The following is a 16,583-nucleotide window of genomic DNA, read 5'->3' as shown; positions in this document are numbered from 1 at the left end:
GGCCGACACACGCCCAGTCCCCCGCGCCTGGAGCAGCACCTGTACTGCACGTGAACTGGCAGTGCCTCACCCCAGCAAGCCGCCGGCCACGCTGACAACAGCATAGGCCAAGGGAAGGGGACGTAAGGGCATTTTTCAAACAATCAACAACCAAGCTAGGGTTGAAAGTAGATTCCTCTCCTCTCCCCAGGACATAACCTGGCCCAGAACAGTTTTCCCAAACCAGCACGGGCACTGTTTTAGCCATAGATCTTCATGGGAGGCAGTCAGTGCAGAGGGAACCCAGATGTGCACCTGTTGCTCAAGCCCCTTATAAAGTCCTTGGCTTGTCAGAAAATGATCACTCCATGCCTGGATACTTGAAAGGGCCTAATAAAACATCAAGTGCACTCGCACAACCTCCTTGCACATTCTAATACATCAGCCTGGAAGCAGTACTAGCTGAGCGGAAGCATGAGTCCAGCTGAGGCATGCTCCTCCCTGCCTTTCCAACTGATACTGTCCTTCTGTAATATAAGAACTATCTTGGCCTCTTCGCTAAAATTGTACTACAAGAAAACACCACAACAGGGAGATAGGGCTGCTACAAGGATTCTGAAAAGAACATTGACTACCATTTCATGCTCATTTTACTAAATGTTGGTCACACATTATCCTCTCCTCCACGCTTTGTGGGTCAGATGGAACACACATCTAACAGTAATGCAGCCAGCACACTTCCTGTTACTTTAGTCATCACGCTAATTTTTTTTGTCTATTCCTGTGAGGACAACAGAAGTTAAAACCCCAAACCTGATTCATTTCAAATCAGACAATACAGCAGCTTAACTCCTCCCATACTCTGGCAGGGTCTGGAGAACACAAAATTGATGCAGTTTTCCTGAGTCTGGTCAGAAGCACAATGGAGAGCCATCTTGTGGAGGAAATGCAGTATCTACACACTGAGGACAACGTATATACTGATTAGAAAGAATTCATTTTGAGCATATACAGCACATGTGACTGGAGAGCAGAAAGTAGCTTCTTATTGCGATCCTCTGTATTACAACAGGTTTAAGGTGTTCTTTAATTCAGATTCAGTCAGCTTTGCCCTAGAATTCCCACTGAGTCTGTTCATGGCCAGCACTCTCCCATGAGATCCTGGTCTCCATTTGCAGCAAGTACCTCATTTTCCTATGTAGCCAAGATGCTGCTGCCCTGCTCTCCCCTGACCCTTTCAAGTGCTATCCAAACACACACACCTGGCCCACAGGACACATCTCCAATGTATTCACCAACCTACCTCTTTAGCAAAGCTACTGTAGCGAAGAGGTTCCCACCAGATTACTACTGCTTTTCTTCAAATTACTAACCTCCCTGGCCTAAGCAGCAGAGAAGGCAGAACGCCACCTAAAGCAGCAGGAGCCAGGTGAGTGCCATCTCCCCAGTACAGTGATCTCTCAAAAGAGAGGGAAATCCTGGAAGTTGGAAGGTTTCCTAAGCACGTGATGTCATGTGGAACTCACACACTCTGTTATGTAGCACTTTAAAGACTGACAAAATGGTTTATTAGGTGGTGAGCTTTTGTGGGCCAGACCCACTTCTTGAGAACAAATTGTGGAAGAAAATTGGCATGACCAAAGGGATACAATTAAAAAAAGTAAACACATAAAATTGACAAATCAGATTTTAGAAGGGGGGAGGGAGGAGGTTAGTGTCTGAGAATGATATTAGGGGGGATAATTGGGGAAGTTATCTTCGTAATGGATAAGGTAGTTAGCATCTTTGTTTAAGGCCCATTCGTAAAGTGTCAAATTTAAGCATGAATGACAGTTCTGAGTTTTCCCTTTGTTGTCTGGTGTTAAAGTCTCTTTGAAGTAAAATACATGTTGTTAGGTACAATGCCCAGTCTGGTTGAAATGACAAGAAACTGTTTTTTCTTTGTGAAACTGTCTGATGTCTGATTTGTGGGCATTAATTCTTTGGCGAAGTGCCTGAGAATTTTGTCCAATATACCTAGTAGATGGACACTGTTGGCACACGATGGCATAAATTATATTTCTGGATGAACAGGAATATGTGTGCACCCCCCTCTGATCTAAAAATCAGATTTGAGAGTTTTGTGTTCACTTTTTTTAAATTGTATCCCTTTGGTATATATGGTCATGCCAATTTTCTTCCACAATTTGATCTGAGGAAGTGGGTCTGGCCCATGAAAGCTCATCACCTAATAAACCATCTTGTTAATCTTTAAAGTGCTGCATAGTCCAGTCGTTTGTTTCAGCAAGACCAGACTAACATGGCTACATCTCTATTACTATTCTGGAAGGATATGCAGTTTGGTAGACTAGGGATGTTAGAGCATAACTGACTATTTAACCATTAAGCTGATGCATTCCAATTACATTCAGCCAGCTCCTGGGGAGGTGGTTACGCTGCAGCAAGGAAGCCTTTTTCTCAGGAGCCCTGCTCCCAGGGAGATTTCACTGTGGGATCTGCAGCATAAAGCCTAAATAAGATTCAGTGGCTATATGGTTACCTATTGAATTGACTTTTCACGTCCCCAATCTAAACTGCCATGGACCACATCCTCCTGGTTTTACCTATAATATAATATATGGAGATATAGCATCTCAGAGCTGGAACAGACCTTGAGAAGTCATTGAGTCCAGTCCCCTGCCCTCACAGCAGAATCAAGTACCATCCCTGACAGATTTGCCCCAGATCCCTAAATGGCCACCACAAGGATTGAACTCACAGCCCTGGGTTAGCAGGCCAATGCTCAAACCACTGAGCTATCCCTCCCCCTAGTCCTAAGTTTGTAAGAGCACTAAGGAGACTATGAAGATCTTTCAGTATCTCATGGGAGATTCTTCCAAAACAGATGATGTAACCACTGTCAGACACCTGATAGCTGTGCTCACCTTTTAAGAACAGCTAAACCCATTTGCTGCTATCAGAAGGCAAGCATTCAAGAGTGTTCAGTAGCACCATTTTTTAATCAGGTATGTTCAAAACAGGCACTCATTCAAATCATTCAACATGCAGTTACTTCAGGACCACACTGAACTAGGAAGTTCTCTCTCCTTTTCCCAGAGTCTCAGCCAAACCAGGTGGAGAATCCACAACAGCATTTCCTGCATTACCTAGGTCAGACACAAAAGTGAATGCTGACTAAGCCAGGCAACTATAGGAACCGTACTCCCCTTTTTTGGGGGGGGAAGAAGGGAACTGGAAGAAACAAAGTAGCTGTGGGATAGCGTATGCTCTTTCTGAAGACAAAACCAAATTTTAACAGTCAAATTCAGAACAGTACAACAAAAAGGAAATGCCTCTGTGGGACAGGGATCAGGTCAGGTTTGTACCATACCCCGTTTAAATGAGGCTCCAGCTCTGCCCTGGGAGCCTCTGGCTACTGGTGCAATGTAAGTTGTATAGTTATTCTGCAGCATTACTCAGTAAATCAAGGCATACAGACAGCCTCTATTTCTAAAGATAGTGAGCAAACAGGGAGAAACTGGCAGAACTAGAATAGAAGAGAATAATGCTATTCCACTGCTCTGTAAGGTGCCTCCTATTCTTATAGAGGAAATATCTTCTTCAAAGGACACCCATCAGTTCTCATTCACAAACCTTCCATCTTCCCTCCTTAAATTAAGACACAAATCAGAAAACAGATAGCAGTTAGGTAACTGCTACGCACTATAAACAACAAACATTACTTATTACTTGTTAATTGGGGCTACGAGGTAGCCTATAAAAACCGTGTCCAAAGAACGCATTTTGATCTCCCCCCTCCCCCCCGCACAAGAGCAAACGTGCGCTTTTGGGGAGCCCTGTATACCACATCTAGATGGGGCCAATAGCGGAAAAGCCTCTTCTGAAAAAAAAAAGGGCAAAAAAAGCCGCATTCTAGACCTAGCCTGCGTGCTTAACACCAGTGTTTGCATTAAAAGTCATTCCTGATATCAGCCAGTTTCTGTGTGTCTGATACACCCACAAACGTGGCTAATCCCTTAACAGCTTGTGTGATCTATTCTAGTCTGGAACATGGACACGAAGGGTATGAAAGTGTAAATGGTTAACGGAGGACTCTGGGCTCACTGGTTAACCTTCATGACTATAAATGCTCCCCCTCCCTCCCATGCTGCTGCCTCTGCACCTTACCGAATGAAAGGTGCACTTGGCATGGAGGTGTTCTAGGTGAAAAGAATAGACACACATGTATACCTGGAAGCTGCTGCCATGGGCCAGTATCTATCAGACAATCTGTCAAGCCTACACAACTAAAAGCCACTGTTACCCAAGCACCCAGAGCTAGTCTCTTCCAACTGGTTTAAATGAAGTTCCCTAGAAATTCCATCTAAGCACATGTGCTACAAAACCACAACCAAGACCCCAAGTGAGGTTGTTTGAAGTAGGGAGTTATCCCCCTCCCCTCCTGAATGTGAAATATAAATCCTAATTGAAAGACTACTTTCAATCATGCCAAGTAATTATTTCAACAGTGCGTTTTGTAATACAATCAAACCTGCACCACTGCCATTATTCAGTTTATTACCAGAACAGGCTTTAGGAGGATAGGAACTCCCAAGCCAAAGATCTATTTAATCCTATAGCCTATGCCCTACAGTCTCTGGGACTGCCCACAAGTGTAAGAAATTCCTGTAGCAAGCAACTATTCAATAACTACCCATTGAGGAAATTTCTTCCTAGCTCTCAAGAGGGTTTATTCTCCCTTCAGATCTACCTAAAGCCCATAAGCCTACCGAAAATAACTGGGAATGCTCTTATCCATTTAATCATACAATATTTGAAACCCCATGTGTTAGGCATGACATACACATCCGTCTACAAAAATAAAAAAAACCCACGTTCTCAGCATAGCAGTGCACATGGCCTCGATTTCAATAAGACTAAAATTTCAGAGTGTATTGACAGTGGGAATGAACAAAGCCACAAGCTCACCACACAGATGTCAAGGAAAGGCAAGGTATCTGTCAAAACTTCATCTTGTTCATAAATACGTTTTTAAAAAAAATGCTAGCCTTGTTCTTCCAGACAATTTCTAGGAGAAGCTAGAGACTGAACTGTGCAGCAATCTCTCTAATCCACCTGTAGTAGAGGAGCAATACTCTGACAGTCCTGGTCTAGCGAGACAGACGCCTTCAAGAGGCAGGAAGAGTGCCTGCCTCCTCATCCCATCACCATGCCTCTTGCAGCTCCAGCTGCCAGAAAGGAGAGCAGCTATCTGGTGTTTTCCACGACTCACTGAAGGGCCTGAGATGCTGTTAACAGGTACTTCTTTCTCCAAATTGCATACACATTGCTTGCCAATTCCATAGCATGTAATCCAGGACAGCATAAATGATTAGGCATTGTTGCTGCTCTCAGTTCAACAGCCTCAGATTCCCGGTCACCTGATTCACCATTTCTTCTTCTCCAATAATGGCAAGGACTGTGTATGACCCAGCTGGAACCTATAACAGAGAAATAAGCATGCAATTGTGTCAATAGCAATTTAAAGGATGGTAGATATTCAGTTTTGACTTAAGGACTTCAGAGTGAAAAGAGACCACCACATTCTTATGGAAGTTATCCCAATGATTAATCATCATCATCAAGAATTTGCACCATTCTAATCTGAATGGTCTAGCTTCAGTTTCCAGCCATAAGATCGTGTCATGCCTTTTTCTGGCAAGTCCTCTACTATCAGAAATCTTTGTATGTACTTATACATTGATCAACTCACCTCAACTTACTGGATCAACTGAACAGATTTAGCTTCTTAGTCTGGAGAGTATACAACTGAAGCACTCAAACTATTCCTAAGGTCTTCTTGGAACCCTTTCTTTTTTAGAATGTTGGCACCAGAAATGTACATAACCTTCCGCTAGTCTCATCAATGCGACATATAAAGTTAATAGCACTTCCGTACTTGTACATCATTCAAGAACCACAACATCGCACGGGACCTCATTCAGCTGATTTCCACCCGATCCCTAGGTCACTCTCAGTGTTCATGATTTCCAGGACAGTCCCTCAGCCTACAAATAGGACCTACATTCCTGCATCCTAGGCCAATGACCATGTGTTTGGCACATTCATTCAGACACACACACTCCTCCCCCACCCCCCAGTGGATCCAGGTTACCCCACACTCCAGCTTGCTCTGCTCTGGAGCAGTCCTTATTATAGTCACCAAACTGACTGATCTGCAAAATTAACCAACAATAATTTCATATTTTCTTCTAAATCACTGGTAAAGGTATTGCATAGCACTAGCCCTGGAACACATTCCTGAAACACCCAAATTCTTTAAAATTCATGTGATATTTCAGTTAATCAGTTTTTAATCTGGTTATTATGCCCTTCATGATTTTGCATTTTTTTTAAAATCAGACTTTCATGAAGTAAGGTATCAGATTTACAGAAATGCACATAGTGTTAATTCTCTTATACGCTTGGTTGATAACCTCACAATTTATATTTGTCTGATATGACCCATTTTCTACAAAAACTACCCTTAAATTCTCTACTGACTGCAACCCAGATCAGCGGTTCCATTATTTCACATGGGAGCAGTGTCAGGCTAACCTAGGGCTGGATAAAATGGCCTCCGTGGGCTGGATCCGGCCCGCCAAGTGAGTTGATCAGCCTATGGAGGCCCTGCCACTCCCCCCTTCACATCAGGCCTTGGGGGCAGGAGGGGAGCACGCAACGTCTCCTCCCACCCTGCAAGGGGTTCAGCACTTGAAATCAACCACCAGCTGCTCCTCAGCTGGCAGCCGACTAACTGCAGTGTTCCCTTGTAGGGCGGGGGCAGGGAATGAGACACTTCACATGCTCCTCCTCCCCAGGCCCTGGGTGACCTGGTGGGAGCGCACAAAGTTTTCTCCCACTGCCAGGGGCATGGGTACCTAGAGGAAACCACCAGCTGTTGAAAACAGCTGGTGGTTCTCTCTGGGGAGAGGGCAAAGACTTGGCACGCTCCTCACCCCCTCCCCCGGACCAATCAGGGTCTGTGGGTGGGGAAGCATGGACATGCCCTGACCCCGCCCCTTCCAGGGCAGCTCAGGGTCACTTCAAAAATTTCTGAAGTGACCCCCAGTCAAAAATGATTGGCCACCCCTGAGCTAACCAGTCAGTTTCTGTATCACCTCTACCATACTGGAGGAGAGAAGAACAGTGCCAATCTTCTAGAACTTCCAGAGCATTCCAATATTTGTTAAAACTAGGGATACGAAAGTAACTGTGTACATGGTTAACCGATAAGCCTGGGCTCATTGGTTAATGTTCATGGTTACACACAAGCTCCAGATAAGCATGGGGAGATCCCAGGAAGCCACCTGCCAACTCTTGCTGGTGCCTCGGATACAGAAGCAGCAATGCAGGGCAGCAGCCAGTATTTCAGTGGTTACATGATTATTTAATTACATGCATTTTAATGTCTCTAGTTAACAAATGAGCATCAATGGTTCAGTTCTTCCACCAACTCTTTGGTGCAAGATATCCACTACAAACCTGTATGTGAGAATTTAATTTTGCAGTTGCTTTTTTAACAGCCTATTTAGTTACTGTCAGAGTAGTAGGTTTTCTATCACCATTTTAGGATGGGAAGTCATCCAGCTGCTTTCCAAATATAAGTATTTATTGATTATTTATGCTTCTTTGCATAAAACTGTTGCCATCTCAAGCTACACGAGTGAAGGGTGTAACTGCCACAAAAAACTATAATTCTAGCAAATCTTAGCAGGATTCTTAAGCAAAACACAAGGAGAAAATTTTCCACTGAAGGTCATGTTAATTAGGCCCCAACTGGAGTATTGTATCCTTAAATTGTCCTTAGCCCTTACAGGCTGTAGGGTTTGGCTTCCCTTTTCAATATCTTCATTTTATAACTGCTAATATATTATCATTGCTATCAGTGTCTACTTTCCCATTCTAGCTTTTTGGTTTTAGTTTTATACCTTCTTTCAAAGCCTTTAACTAGAACAGTTCAAATTATCTGAGAGAGATAGTGTTAGTTTGTAACTTTAAAAACAAGTAGTACAGTAGCACCTTAGAGGAAATATATCAAATCATGAGCTTTCATGGGTAAAACCCACTTCATCATTTGACTTGGAGTGGAAATAACAGAAACGAAGACGCATATACAATAGAAGTACCTGTCAATTGTTTAAATGAGGAATCCTTCTTAGATAATTGCTGAATTATGGGGGTTTTAAGACCTCTAGTAAAAAGATTCCCAATTCTTCATACAGTTTTAAATTCTTCCTCCCAATCAGTTTTGCAAACAATTGTTTGCAAGCTTTGGGATATTAGCCCTCTTAAAGTGCCAAATTTATTGAATTACACACATGCTCTCATTTGCTAGTTTGATTACCTGTGTCCTCCCTGCATCCTGCACTAGGTACATTGGCAGTTCCAGGCTCAAAGCCAAAGCTTGCAGATCCATCAGGTGAGCAGTATTTGATCCTTGAACTACAATCTTTTTTGCACTACAAAGGAAAAAGCAAATGATCAGGAAAAGCTCATACTGTCCAGCAACCTTTATCACAGGCCCTTGTCTGGAGGAGCAATGTACAAGCTAAGCAAGTAATCTGCCTAACAAAGGAGTTAGAGGGCCCCATCTCCCATTCACCAAGCAACAGCAAAACCATTTGCTTCAGATAAATCAATCTAGAATATCTGTTAAGTGAAATTATCAGCAAGAGACACAAAAAACCCACATCAGAAAGACTCCTCCCTCCTTTCAGCAATTCAGTACAGGCAGTCCCCGGGTTACGTACAAGATAGGGACTATAGGTTTGTTCTGAAGTTGAATTTGTACGTAACTCGGAACTGGCTCCAGATTCAGCCGCTGCTGCTGAAACTGACCAGGGGCTGACTACAGGAAGCCAGAGGCAGAGTTGCTCTGCCCCCAGCTTCCTGGAATCAGCCACTGATCAGTTTCAACAGCAGCTGAATCTGGAGCCTGGGACAGAACTGGGGCGCTGCCGGGTAGGTCCCTCCAGGACCAACCCGGCAGCACCCCAGCTGCTCTACCCCAGGCGTCCACAACAAAAGCCTGGTCTGCTGGGGGGGCCGCGCACTAGCTGCGCTCCCCCCCCAGCAGACCAGGGAGACCCGGAGCAAAGCCGCAGAGGCGGCAGGGTCCCGCACCTCTGCGGCTTTGCTCCGGGTGTCCCTGGTCTGCTGGGGACCTCCCCAGCAGACCAGGGACACCAGACCAGGGACACCCGGAGCAGCTTTTCTCGCCCCGGAGGACGCGGTGGCAGGACCACTGCGCGTCTGGGTGGTACCGCCACCCGCGAGTTCCGGGGTGAGAAAAGCCCCGTTCGTAAGTGCGGATCTGACGTAAGTCGGATCCACGTAACTCGGGGACTGCCTGTACAACGAAAACCTTCCCATGTCTACTCATCTTTATCTGTTTAGCCATTTCTAACCTTTTGAACAACTGCTTGAAGAACCATTTAGAGCAAATGCTAATTTAGCAAAAAGGACAATTCAGAGACACAAGCAAGGAGAATGCAGCACCTTGCGGCAAAAAAGTCACTCATGCCCTGAAAGTTTAATCTTCTATATAGTTACTCACTGCCTTCAAGAGATGTTGTTCATGTCCATTCCAATCAGATGTGCGCACACATAATGGCAGCTGGAAATCTTCTAGCAACACCCATCAGGTTGGCCTGGACACCCCGGGAGCCATGCCTTGTGGGGCTCAATATAAAGCCCTGCCAATCCACCACCCCCTTACTTCCTTCTTGCTAGCTAGGAGGGCAGGTATTGGAATGGACATGAACATACACATCTTCAGAACATACACATCGCTGTTCCCATGAAAGCTCATGATCCCATCTACATGTTTTGTTAGTCTATAAAGTGCTACCAGACTGTTGTTTATCTCCAGAATGGTTACTCATGTTCTCATAACTGTTTCCTTCACATGCTTATTCATGTTAACTTCAATCAGGTGACTCCCAAACCACAGATCCAGAGACAGTGTCAGAGCTCAGATGTACACTGACTGGAGCACTGCTCTGCCAAGGGCCACATTGTTATTATTCTATCACTCAGCAAGCCTGAGACGATATTAAAGTAGGGCTGAGGACCATGCTGCCACTCTGCAAATTTCCTCAGGTTTGGGGGGGCCGGGAACACTGCTGAAGAAGCCTGTATCCTGGTGGAATGTGCTGCAAGCAGAAAGGCAAGCACCCCTACCAAGCTATAGCTCTCACAGGCGCAGGACATGATCCATCACAAAATTCATTAACAGACTGGAAGGCCTGTCATCTCATCTGTCACAGCCCAACAGCTGAATGGACTTTGAGAAGTTTTGTTCTTTCAATGTAAAGGGCTAGCGCTCTGCAAACATCCACTCTCAGCATGCAGAGCACGAAGCCTCTTGCCCCCTGCTGCTTACGTGCAGTTTAGGACAGAATTCAAGGAGGAAGATATCCAGGTCCATGTTAAATTGCCAGTCAACCTGAGACGGAAGTTGAGTATGGTCTGAGCTACACCTTGTCCTTTTAGAACACTGTATAAGAAGCCTCTGTATTGGAGCCTTCAGCTCTGACATCCTCCTGGCTGAGGTTATCGCTACCCAAAACGCCACCTTGTACGAGGCAGAGTTAGGAACAAGTTGCCAGCAGTTCCAAGGGTGACCCTGAGATCCCAAGACAAGACCAGCTGTTAGACATACAGGTATAGTTTGCAGACCCAGATTTTGCATAACTGTACACATCAGTTGCTGGAGCACCCAGTTGCACTCTAGGACCAGGGCTATAGAGGTTCCCTGCAGCCTTGTCAGGCAAGAGGGAGGATGACAATGTCCAAGGTGGAAGTGGGTCACTCACACTCAGCCCCCGAGGGGACCAATAATGCCACCAGAGCCAATGCCGATGATCCTGGTGCTGGTAACAGGCCTGTTGGGGCTAGATGAATTGCAGTGGACTGGGCAGAGGTACCATAAGATGACAAAACTGCCAAAGACAATCTGGAGTGAGAGCAATGGCTGTGACGCTAACTGAAGACTCAAGGGGTCCTGAAAGGCCTGTGGGTACTGATGAGACTAGGGATGTTAAAAAGCAGTTAATAACTAACTGTGGAAGCGCTGAACATCTCAGCAGTTACATGTCGCAAGCCCTGCGGTAAAAAGCTTATATCACAAAGCACACAGAGTAGCCAGCCCGCAGAAGCAAAGCCAGCAGCCAGTACACACTGGAAGCTGGATCCCAGCCCCACTCCCGAGGAGCCAGCTACATCGCATGCTCAAAGTATAATCTTCACACTGCAGAGCCTGCAGCCTGTAACTGCCGGAAATTTCCCTAGTCTCATCAATGCGACTTATACCTCCTGCTGGCACCACAGCTGGCACAGAAGCAGCAGCTCAGTGTGCACCGGCTCCCACCTCCAACCCCAGTCCCAGGGAGCCAGCTGTTGCCCCATGCTGCAGGCTCTGATACACAGCCAGCAGAGACAGCTGGCAGCCAGTTCCCCGGGAGCAGGACCAGGAACCTGAGTGTAACCCTTACAGTAACCAATAAGCTCATGCTTATTGATTAGCCATTTAAAGAGTTATATTTTTACATCCCTAGATGAGACCTACATCTCCTGCTCCTCCAACTCAAGGACTAGGTATCAGACAACCACAGAGGAATGGAGCTCCTCTGTGCCACACAGCAGCATCTGGGTTAAGGGACTGGTGCGACTGCCTTGCCTGCCTGCCTGCTCCATCATTGGTGCTGGCAACTACTGGCAGGGAAATGGAGACAAGCACAGCATCAGTATTGGTTTTGCTCTTAACTACACTGGTGACCTCATGGGTGCCACCAAGATTGATGCAGGCAGCTAGTCTCCTCTGGGAGGGGAAGGTGGTGTCATAAGGTCCATCAAGTCCTGCACCACTCTCTGCACTCAACCAATCCCAGAATCCGGTAGAGACTCAACAAGGCCCTCAAGGAGAAAGAGACCAAAGGGTACACATCCAGTCTAACTATACTATTTATAAACTAAAACTATTAATAGTACAGAAACAGCTAGGGAGTTGTGCTTGCTAAGCAAAACGTAGGAGAATTTTAGCTACCCACCACAGGTGGTAAGAAAGAACTGAAGGGATGGTGGGTTAGTAGGGCTTTATATGAGGCCTGGACAATAGGATCCAACCCGCAGATGCTGCTTGCCTCGCCCCGCCCACACGCCGCTCAGAAACATGGGTGTGGGGCCGTTTTTCTTTAAAAATTGTGAGTCTGGAGGGAAGGGGGAAGTTTTAGCAGTTGCACCCACCCCCAGCCCAATCCAATTGGCTAGTTTCTGCCAGAGGAGCTGCCTGTTTCAGTAACAGGCAGCCATGTAGCACCAGGGCTCCAGAGTACACACCGGCAGCCTGTGTGGGGGTAGGGCAGGCAGGGAGGCCGATTCAGGAACTGCTGTTGGCTGGCAAGTCTCCAGGCAGAGACTACTTCTGGAATCCCAGTTCCTCCCTTACCCAACTCTCTGCCCCTCACTCCAGACACTCAAATCCTCTGCCCCCTATCTGTACCCATATCTGCTCCCAGATCCAGCGCACCAATCTCCTGCCCCAGATCACAGTCGTCCCCGGCCCTAGCTCAACTGAAATCCCTGCCCCAGGTCACAATCCAACCCCGTCCACTCCAGTCCAGTGCTCAAGGTCACAACTGCCTCCTTCACCCAAACTGCTTTCTGCACCCAACCTCCATCCCAGACCCTGCATGAATATCATGGAAGAGTGCGGTCTTCAACCACTTTCCAAATTCTTAGAGTGGCCCCACATAAAAAATGATGGCCGACCCCTGCTGTATACTGAGCATCACAAAGGTGAAATTCCAGGGGGCACCTAGGCCAACCCAACTGGTGCTATTTGGGGGGGGGGGGGGACTCTTCCAGGTGCAGTGCACTCACATCTGACTGGAACTGACGTGAGTAAGTACTCTAAGAAGAGCACCTGTTATTTCAGTCCTTCACCCAACAAGCAGCTCTGACCCACATGAGCCAGAGTGCTCCACTCGGTCTCTGAATTTTACAACATTGAGTCCACTAGACTGTCAGGCACACACTGCCATCTTACCCACATTCATCCCACTGGCAGATCAGCTCCCTCCCTGCGGCTTGCTCCTGCATTAACTGGTACAGGCCAACAGCTGCATGTCCAACCTGGGCTGCTATCTGCAAGAGGAAACAGGACATCTAAACAGTCTCAAGGCAGGGTTGTTAAACATAGGTTAACTGACTGATCAATTCACCTCATGCACTCTTATTGGTTACTCAACTATTCTACAGACCTCGCAGGTGGGGTCAGCAGCCAGTGCACTCCAGCCTCACTTCTGAGGAGCTCCTGGCCACTCTGTGCTGCTGCCTCTGTATCTGAGGCAGCAGCATGGGGTGCCAGTATTAAACCCATCTCACCTCGCGGACTGGCTGCTTGTTGTCCCAGCAGCAGGGGGAGTAGGGAGGCAGCAGCCTATCCAGGGAGCAATCTGAGCTCCTGGACTCAGCATGAGCCAGAGCTGAGCCAGGCTGCCTGCCCAGCTCCTGCTACACTTGCAATGCAGAGCCACAGCAGGGATAGGTCCCAGAACTGATGCAAGCCAGGACTGGGCAGGGCTGCTGGCCAACCTGCTAAAAAATGTACTAGCAAGGCGAAGGGAGGAGAGAATGTATGTCGTCTATAGCATTAACCAATAAGCTTTTGCTTATCAGTGAATTGACTACTTCATAACATTGGTAGCTCAAGGAAGCCCCTTAAGCCCCAGCCCACGGGGGATATTAGCAGTACAAGTGCTCTACATTCAGGTAAAACCTCCAGCAGGAAGCAGTCCCAGGGGAGGGAGAGGAGACAAGCTTACCCTCCCCTCCCCCCACAACACAACCCCTGGTCAGATATTGGAGAGAGAAAGGGAAACCGCCCCAGCAAACGCCGCCCAGGCTGCAGCTGAACCCTTACCTTCCCAGCGCTCATGGCGAGCTCTGCATTTACCACAAACACCATCTTGTAGCCGCTGCCACCTGCCTGCTCCTGGAAATGAAACGGGGGCGGGGCCACGGCCGGGGATGTTAGACACCCGCTAGCCAGGTCGGCACGTGGCAGCTGAGGCAGCGATGACACGCTTGGGGGGTTAAACTAGCTCCCCACTGCCGGCTCCCCTGGGGCACAGAGAGGGGCCGTGTGTCCCCAGGCAGGCTCCCTGGATACCAGCTCACCCCCTTGGGCCCCGGCCCCCCTCGGGCCCCGGCCCCACGCTCGCCCTCCCCCGGCCCCGCCCCCCTCGGGCGCCGGCCCCACGCTCGCCCTCCCCCGGCCCCGCCCCCCTCGGGCGCCGGCCCCACGCTCGCCCTCCCCCGGCCCCGCCCCCCTCGGGCGCCGGCCCCACGCTCGCCCTCCCCCGGCCCCGCCCCCCTCGGGCGCCGGCCAGTGGGCGCTGTCCGGGGTTCTCTGTTCGGGGTCCCCATCCGGCTCCCTTATTTTGAACCTCTAGCCGCACTTCTTGATCCTTTAGTCATTATTTGGCCCAAGCAATCAGTTGGACACGGGTCCAGTGTCCCTCCCATAAGGCTGGGGAGGGGCTTTTAGAAGGTGGGCGGGATCCGCCCGCCCACCATCCCATGATTTCAAATAGGCCCGTGCCCGCCCCCCCTCGGGCCCCGGCCCCCCCGGCCCTCGGGCCCCGGCCCCCCCGGCCCTCGGGCCCCGGCCCCGCGCTCGCCCTCCCCCGGCCCCCCCCGGGCCCCGTCCCACCTGCGCCTCCAGCCCGCTGAAGTAGAGCTGCGCAGCCGCCTCGGCCGACACGTTCCCCGTCATCGCCAGGGCCTGGGGGGCAAAGCGGAGTGAAGCGCGCGCCGCAACCCCCCCCCCGCCGCGTCGCGTCGCGTCGCCCCGCCCCCCCGCCGCGGGCCCTCACCCGTCGCGCCTCCGCCTCAGGCAGGCCCAGCTCGCGCAGCGCCCGCAACAGCGCCGCGTCCGCCTCCATCCCGGCCCGCTCGCCTATTGGCTGCGCCCGCCCAGCCCCATTGGTCCTCGCCGCCACGTGACTTCCCCGCTGCGTCATCTCCGCTCCGGCCGCCTGGGCTCGCGCCCTGCTGGGGGGGCGGGGCTAACGCCTGTCCTGGGCACCCCCCGCTTGGGAACAGCGCCCCCTGCCGGCCCCGCCCCCACCTGCTACTAGCCCCCTACCCCGCCCCCGTCCCAGTAACCCCTGCCCCGCCCCCACCTGCTGCTAGCTCCCTGCCCCGCCCCCCGTCCCAGTAACCCCCGCCCCGCCCCCACCTGCTGCTAGCCCCCTGCCCCGCCCCCCGTCCCAGTAACCCCCGCCCCACCCCCACCTGCTGCTAGCCCCCTGCCCCGCCCCCGTCCCAGTAACCCCCGCCCCGCCCCCACCTGCTGCTAGCCCCCCGCCCTGCCCCCCGTCCCAGTAACCCCCGCCCCGCCCCCACCTGCTGCTAGCCTCCTGCCCCGCCCCCGTCCCAGTAACCCCGCCCCCACCTGCTGCTAGCCCCCCGCACCGCCCCCACCTGCTGCTAGCCTCCTGCCCCGCCCCCGTCCCAGTAACCCCGCCCCGCCCCCACCTGCTGCTAGCCCCCCACCCCGCCCCCCGTCCCAGTAACCCCCGCCCCGCCCCCACCTGCTGCTAGCTCCCTGCCCCGCCCCGCCCCCACCTGCTGCTAGCCTCCTGCCCCGCCCCCGTCCCAGTAACCCCCGCCCCGCCCCCACCTGCTGCTAGCCCCCTGCCCCGCCCCCGTCCCAGTAACCCCCGCCCCGCCCCCACCTGCTGCTAGCCCCCTGCCCCGCCCCAGTAACCCCTCATGCACGTGTTCGATGAGATGGGGCCAGTGACCACTGCAGACCACAAAGCAGATAAGGAGCGAAGGCATCCAGCCAGGTTCACGGTTTACAAACTGCATTAATAAGGGGAGGGAAGGAGAGCTCAGTGGTTTGAGCATTGGCCTGCTAAACCCAGGGTTGAGAGCTCAAGCCTTGAGGGGCCATTTAGGGATCTGGGGCAAATGTGTCAGGGATGATACTTGGTCCTGTCATGGGGGCAGGGGACTGGACTCAATGACTTCTCAAAGCCCCTTCCAGCTCTAGGATAGGAATAGCTCCATATTTATTATTATTTTAATAGTTGTCAATAGACTCTACTGCCCCACTACCCACATGTACCAACAATGGCCTCAGCACAACCAGTGGGAAACTCCTAAGCCACCACAGGTACAAGTTACACATCACTGCTGAAGTGTCACGTGGCCAGCCACCGAGATGCTACTTAGATACCATACCTCACCCTGCACCTCGTGGTTTGATTAGATCAGCTCTGTCCATCATGCTATCAGTTTAGACCCTTCCCTAAACCTGGGTTGGTATCCATGGGGCCTGTGTCCCTCAAGGTGTCTTGTAATGAGCTGGTGGTACCACATGCTTTCAGCTTATGCCCAGTACTCAGGGGCAGCCCTTGCGTATAGGCCAACTCAGCAGTCACCTTCACTAGGGCACCCAATGATGATGTCACGCCATTGAGGACCATGCAGGCAGGGGCACCAGTCCCACCTTCCACTTGGGGTGCCAGCTGCCTGTCTCAGGCCACCCC

General features: G+C 50.3%; 1 protein-coding gene across 3 annotated transcripts; it reads right to left on the bottom strand.

The window, feature by feature from the left end:
• Positions 1 to 957: 957 nt before the first annotated feature.
• Positions 958 to 15,101, bottom strand: LOC102455608 (putative peptidyl-tRNA hydrolase 2). Of its 3 annotated transcripts, none has more exons than XM_075916666.1 (6): positions 14,901 to 15,062; positions 14,738 to 14,809; positions 13,946 to 14,017; positions 13,070 to 13,167; positions 8,366 to 8,480; positions 958 to 5,459 (listed from the first exon to the last, which is right to left on the bottom strand). In XM_075916666.1, exons 1-6 carry the CDS (start codon positions 15,045 to 15,047, stop codon positions 5,370 to 5,372), a joined length of 594 nt encoding a protein of 197 aa, XP_075772781.1. In that variant the 5' UTR covers positions 15,048 to 15,062; the 3' UTR covers positions 958 to 5,369. The 3 variants fall into 3 exon arrangements, with proteins under 3 accessions (XP_075772781.1, XP_075772782.1, XP_075772783.1); XM_075916667.1 differs by lacking the exon at positions 14,738 to 14,809 and adding an exon at positions 10,406 to 10,648 and having other exon boundaries at positions 13,074 to 13,167; positions 14,901 to 14,990; XM_075916668.1 differs by lacking the exons at positions 8,366 to 8,480; positions 14,738 to 14,809 and having other exon boundaries at positions 13,074 to 13,167; positions 14,901 to 15,101.
• Positions 15,102 to 16,583: the final 1,482 nt, after the last annotated feature.

This window comes from Pelodiscus sinensis, unplaced genomic scaffold (assembly GCF_049634645.1).
Source record: "Pelodiscus sinensis isolate JC-2024 unplaced genomic scaffold, ASM4963464v1 ctg69, whole genome shotgun sequence".
NCBI classification, from domain to species: Eukaryota; Metazoa; Chordata; order Testudines; family Trionychidae; genus Pelodiscus; species Pelodiscus sinensis.
This window is presented reverse-complemented; position numbering and strand designations above follow the sequence as displayed.

What these genes read in the sequence shown, in the direction of transcription:
- LOC102455608 (XM_075916666.1), bottom strand. Translation starts at nt 15,047, where the DNA reads ATGACGCAGCGGGGAAGTCACGTGGCGGCGAGGACCAATGGGGCTGGG. An exon ending in TCAGCGGGCTGGAGGCGCAG is followed by an intron (nt 14,018 to 14,737) that starts GTGGGACGGGGC and finishes TTTCATTTCCAG; the next exon opens with GAGCAGGCAGGTGGCAGCGG. An exon ending in TGCCAGTGGGATGAATGTGG is followed by an intron (nt 8,481 to 13,069) that starts GTAAGATGGCAG and finishes TTTCCTTTGTAG; the next exon opens with TGCAAAAAAGATTGTAGTTC.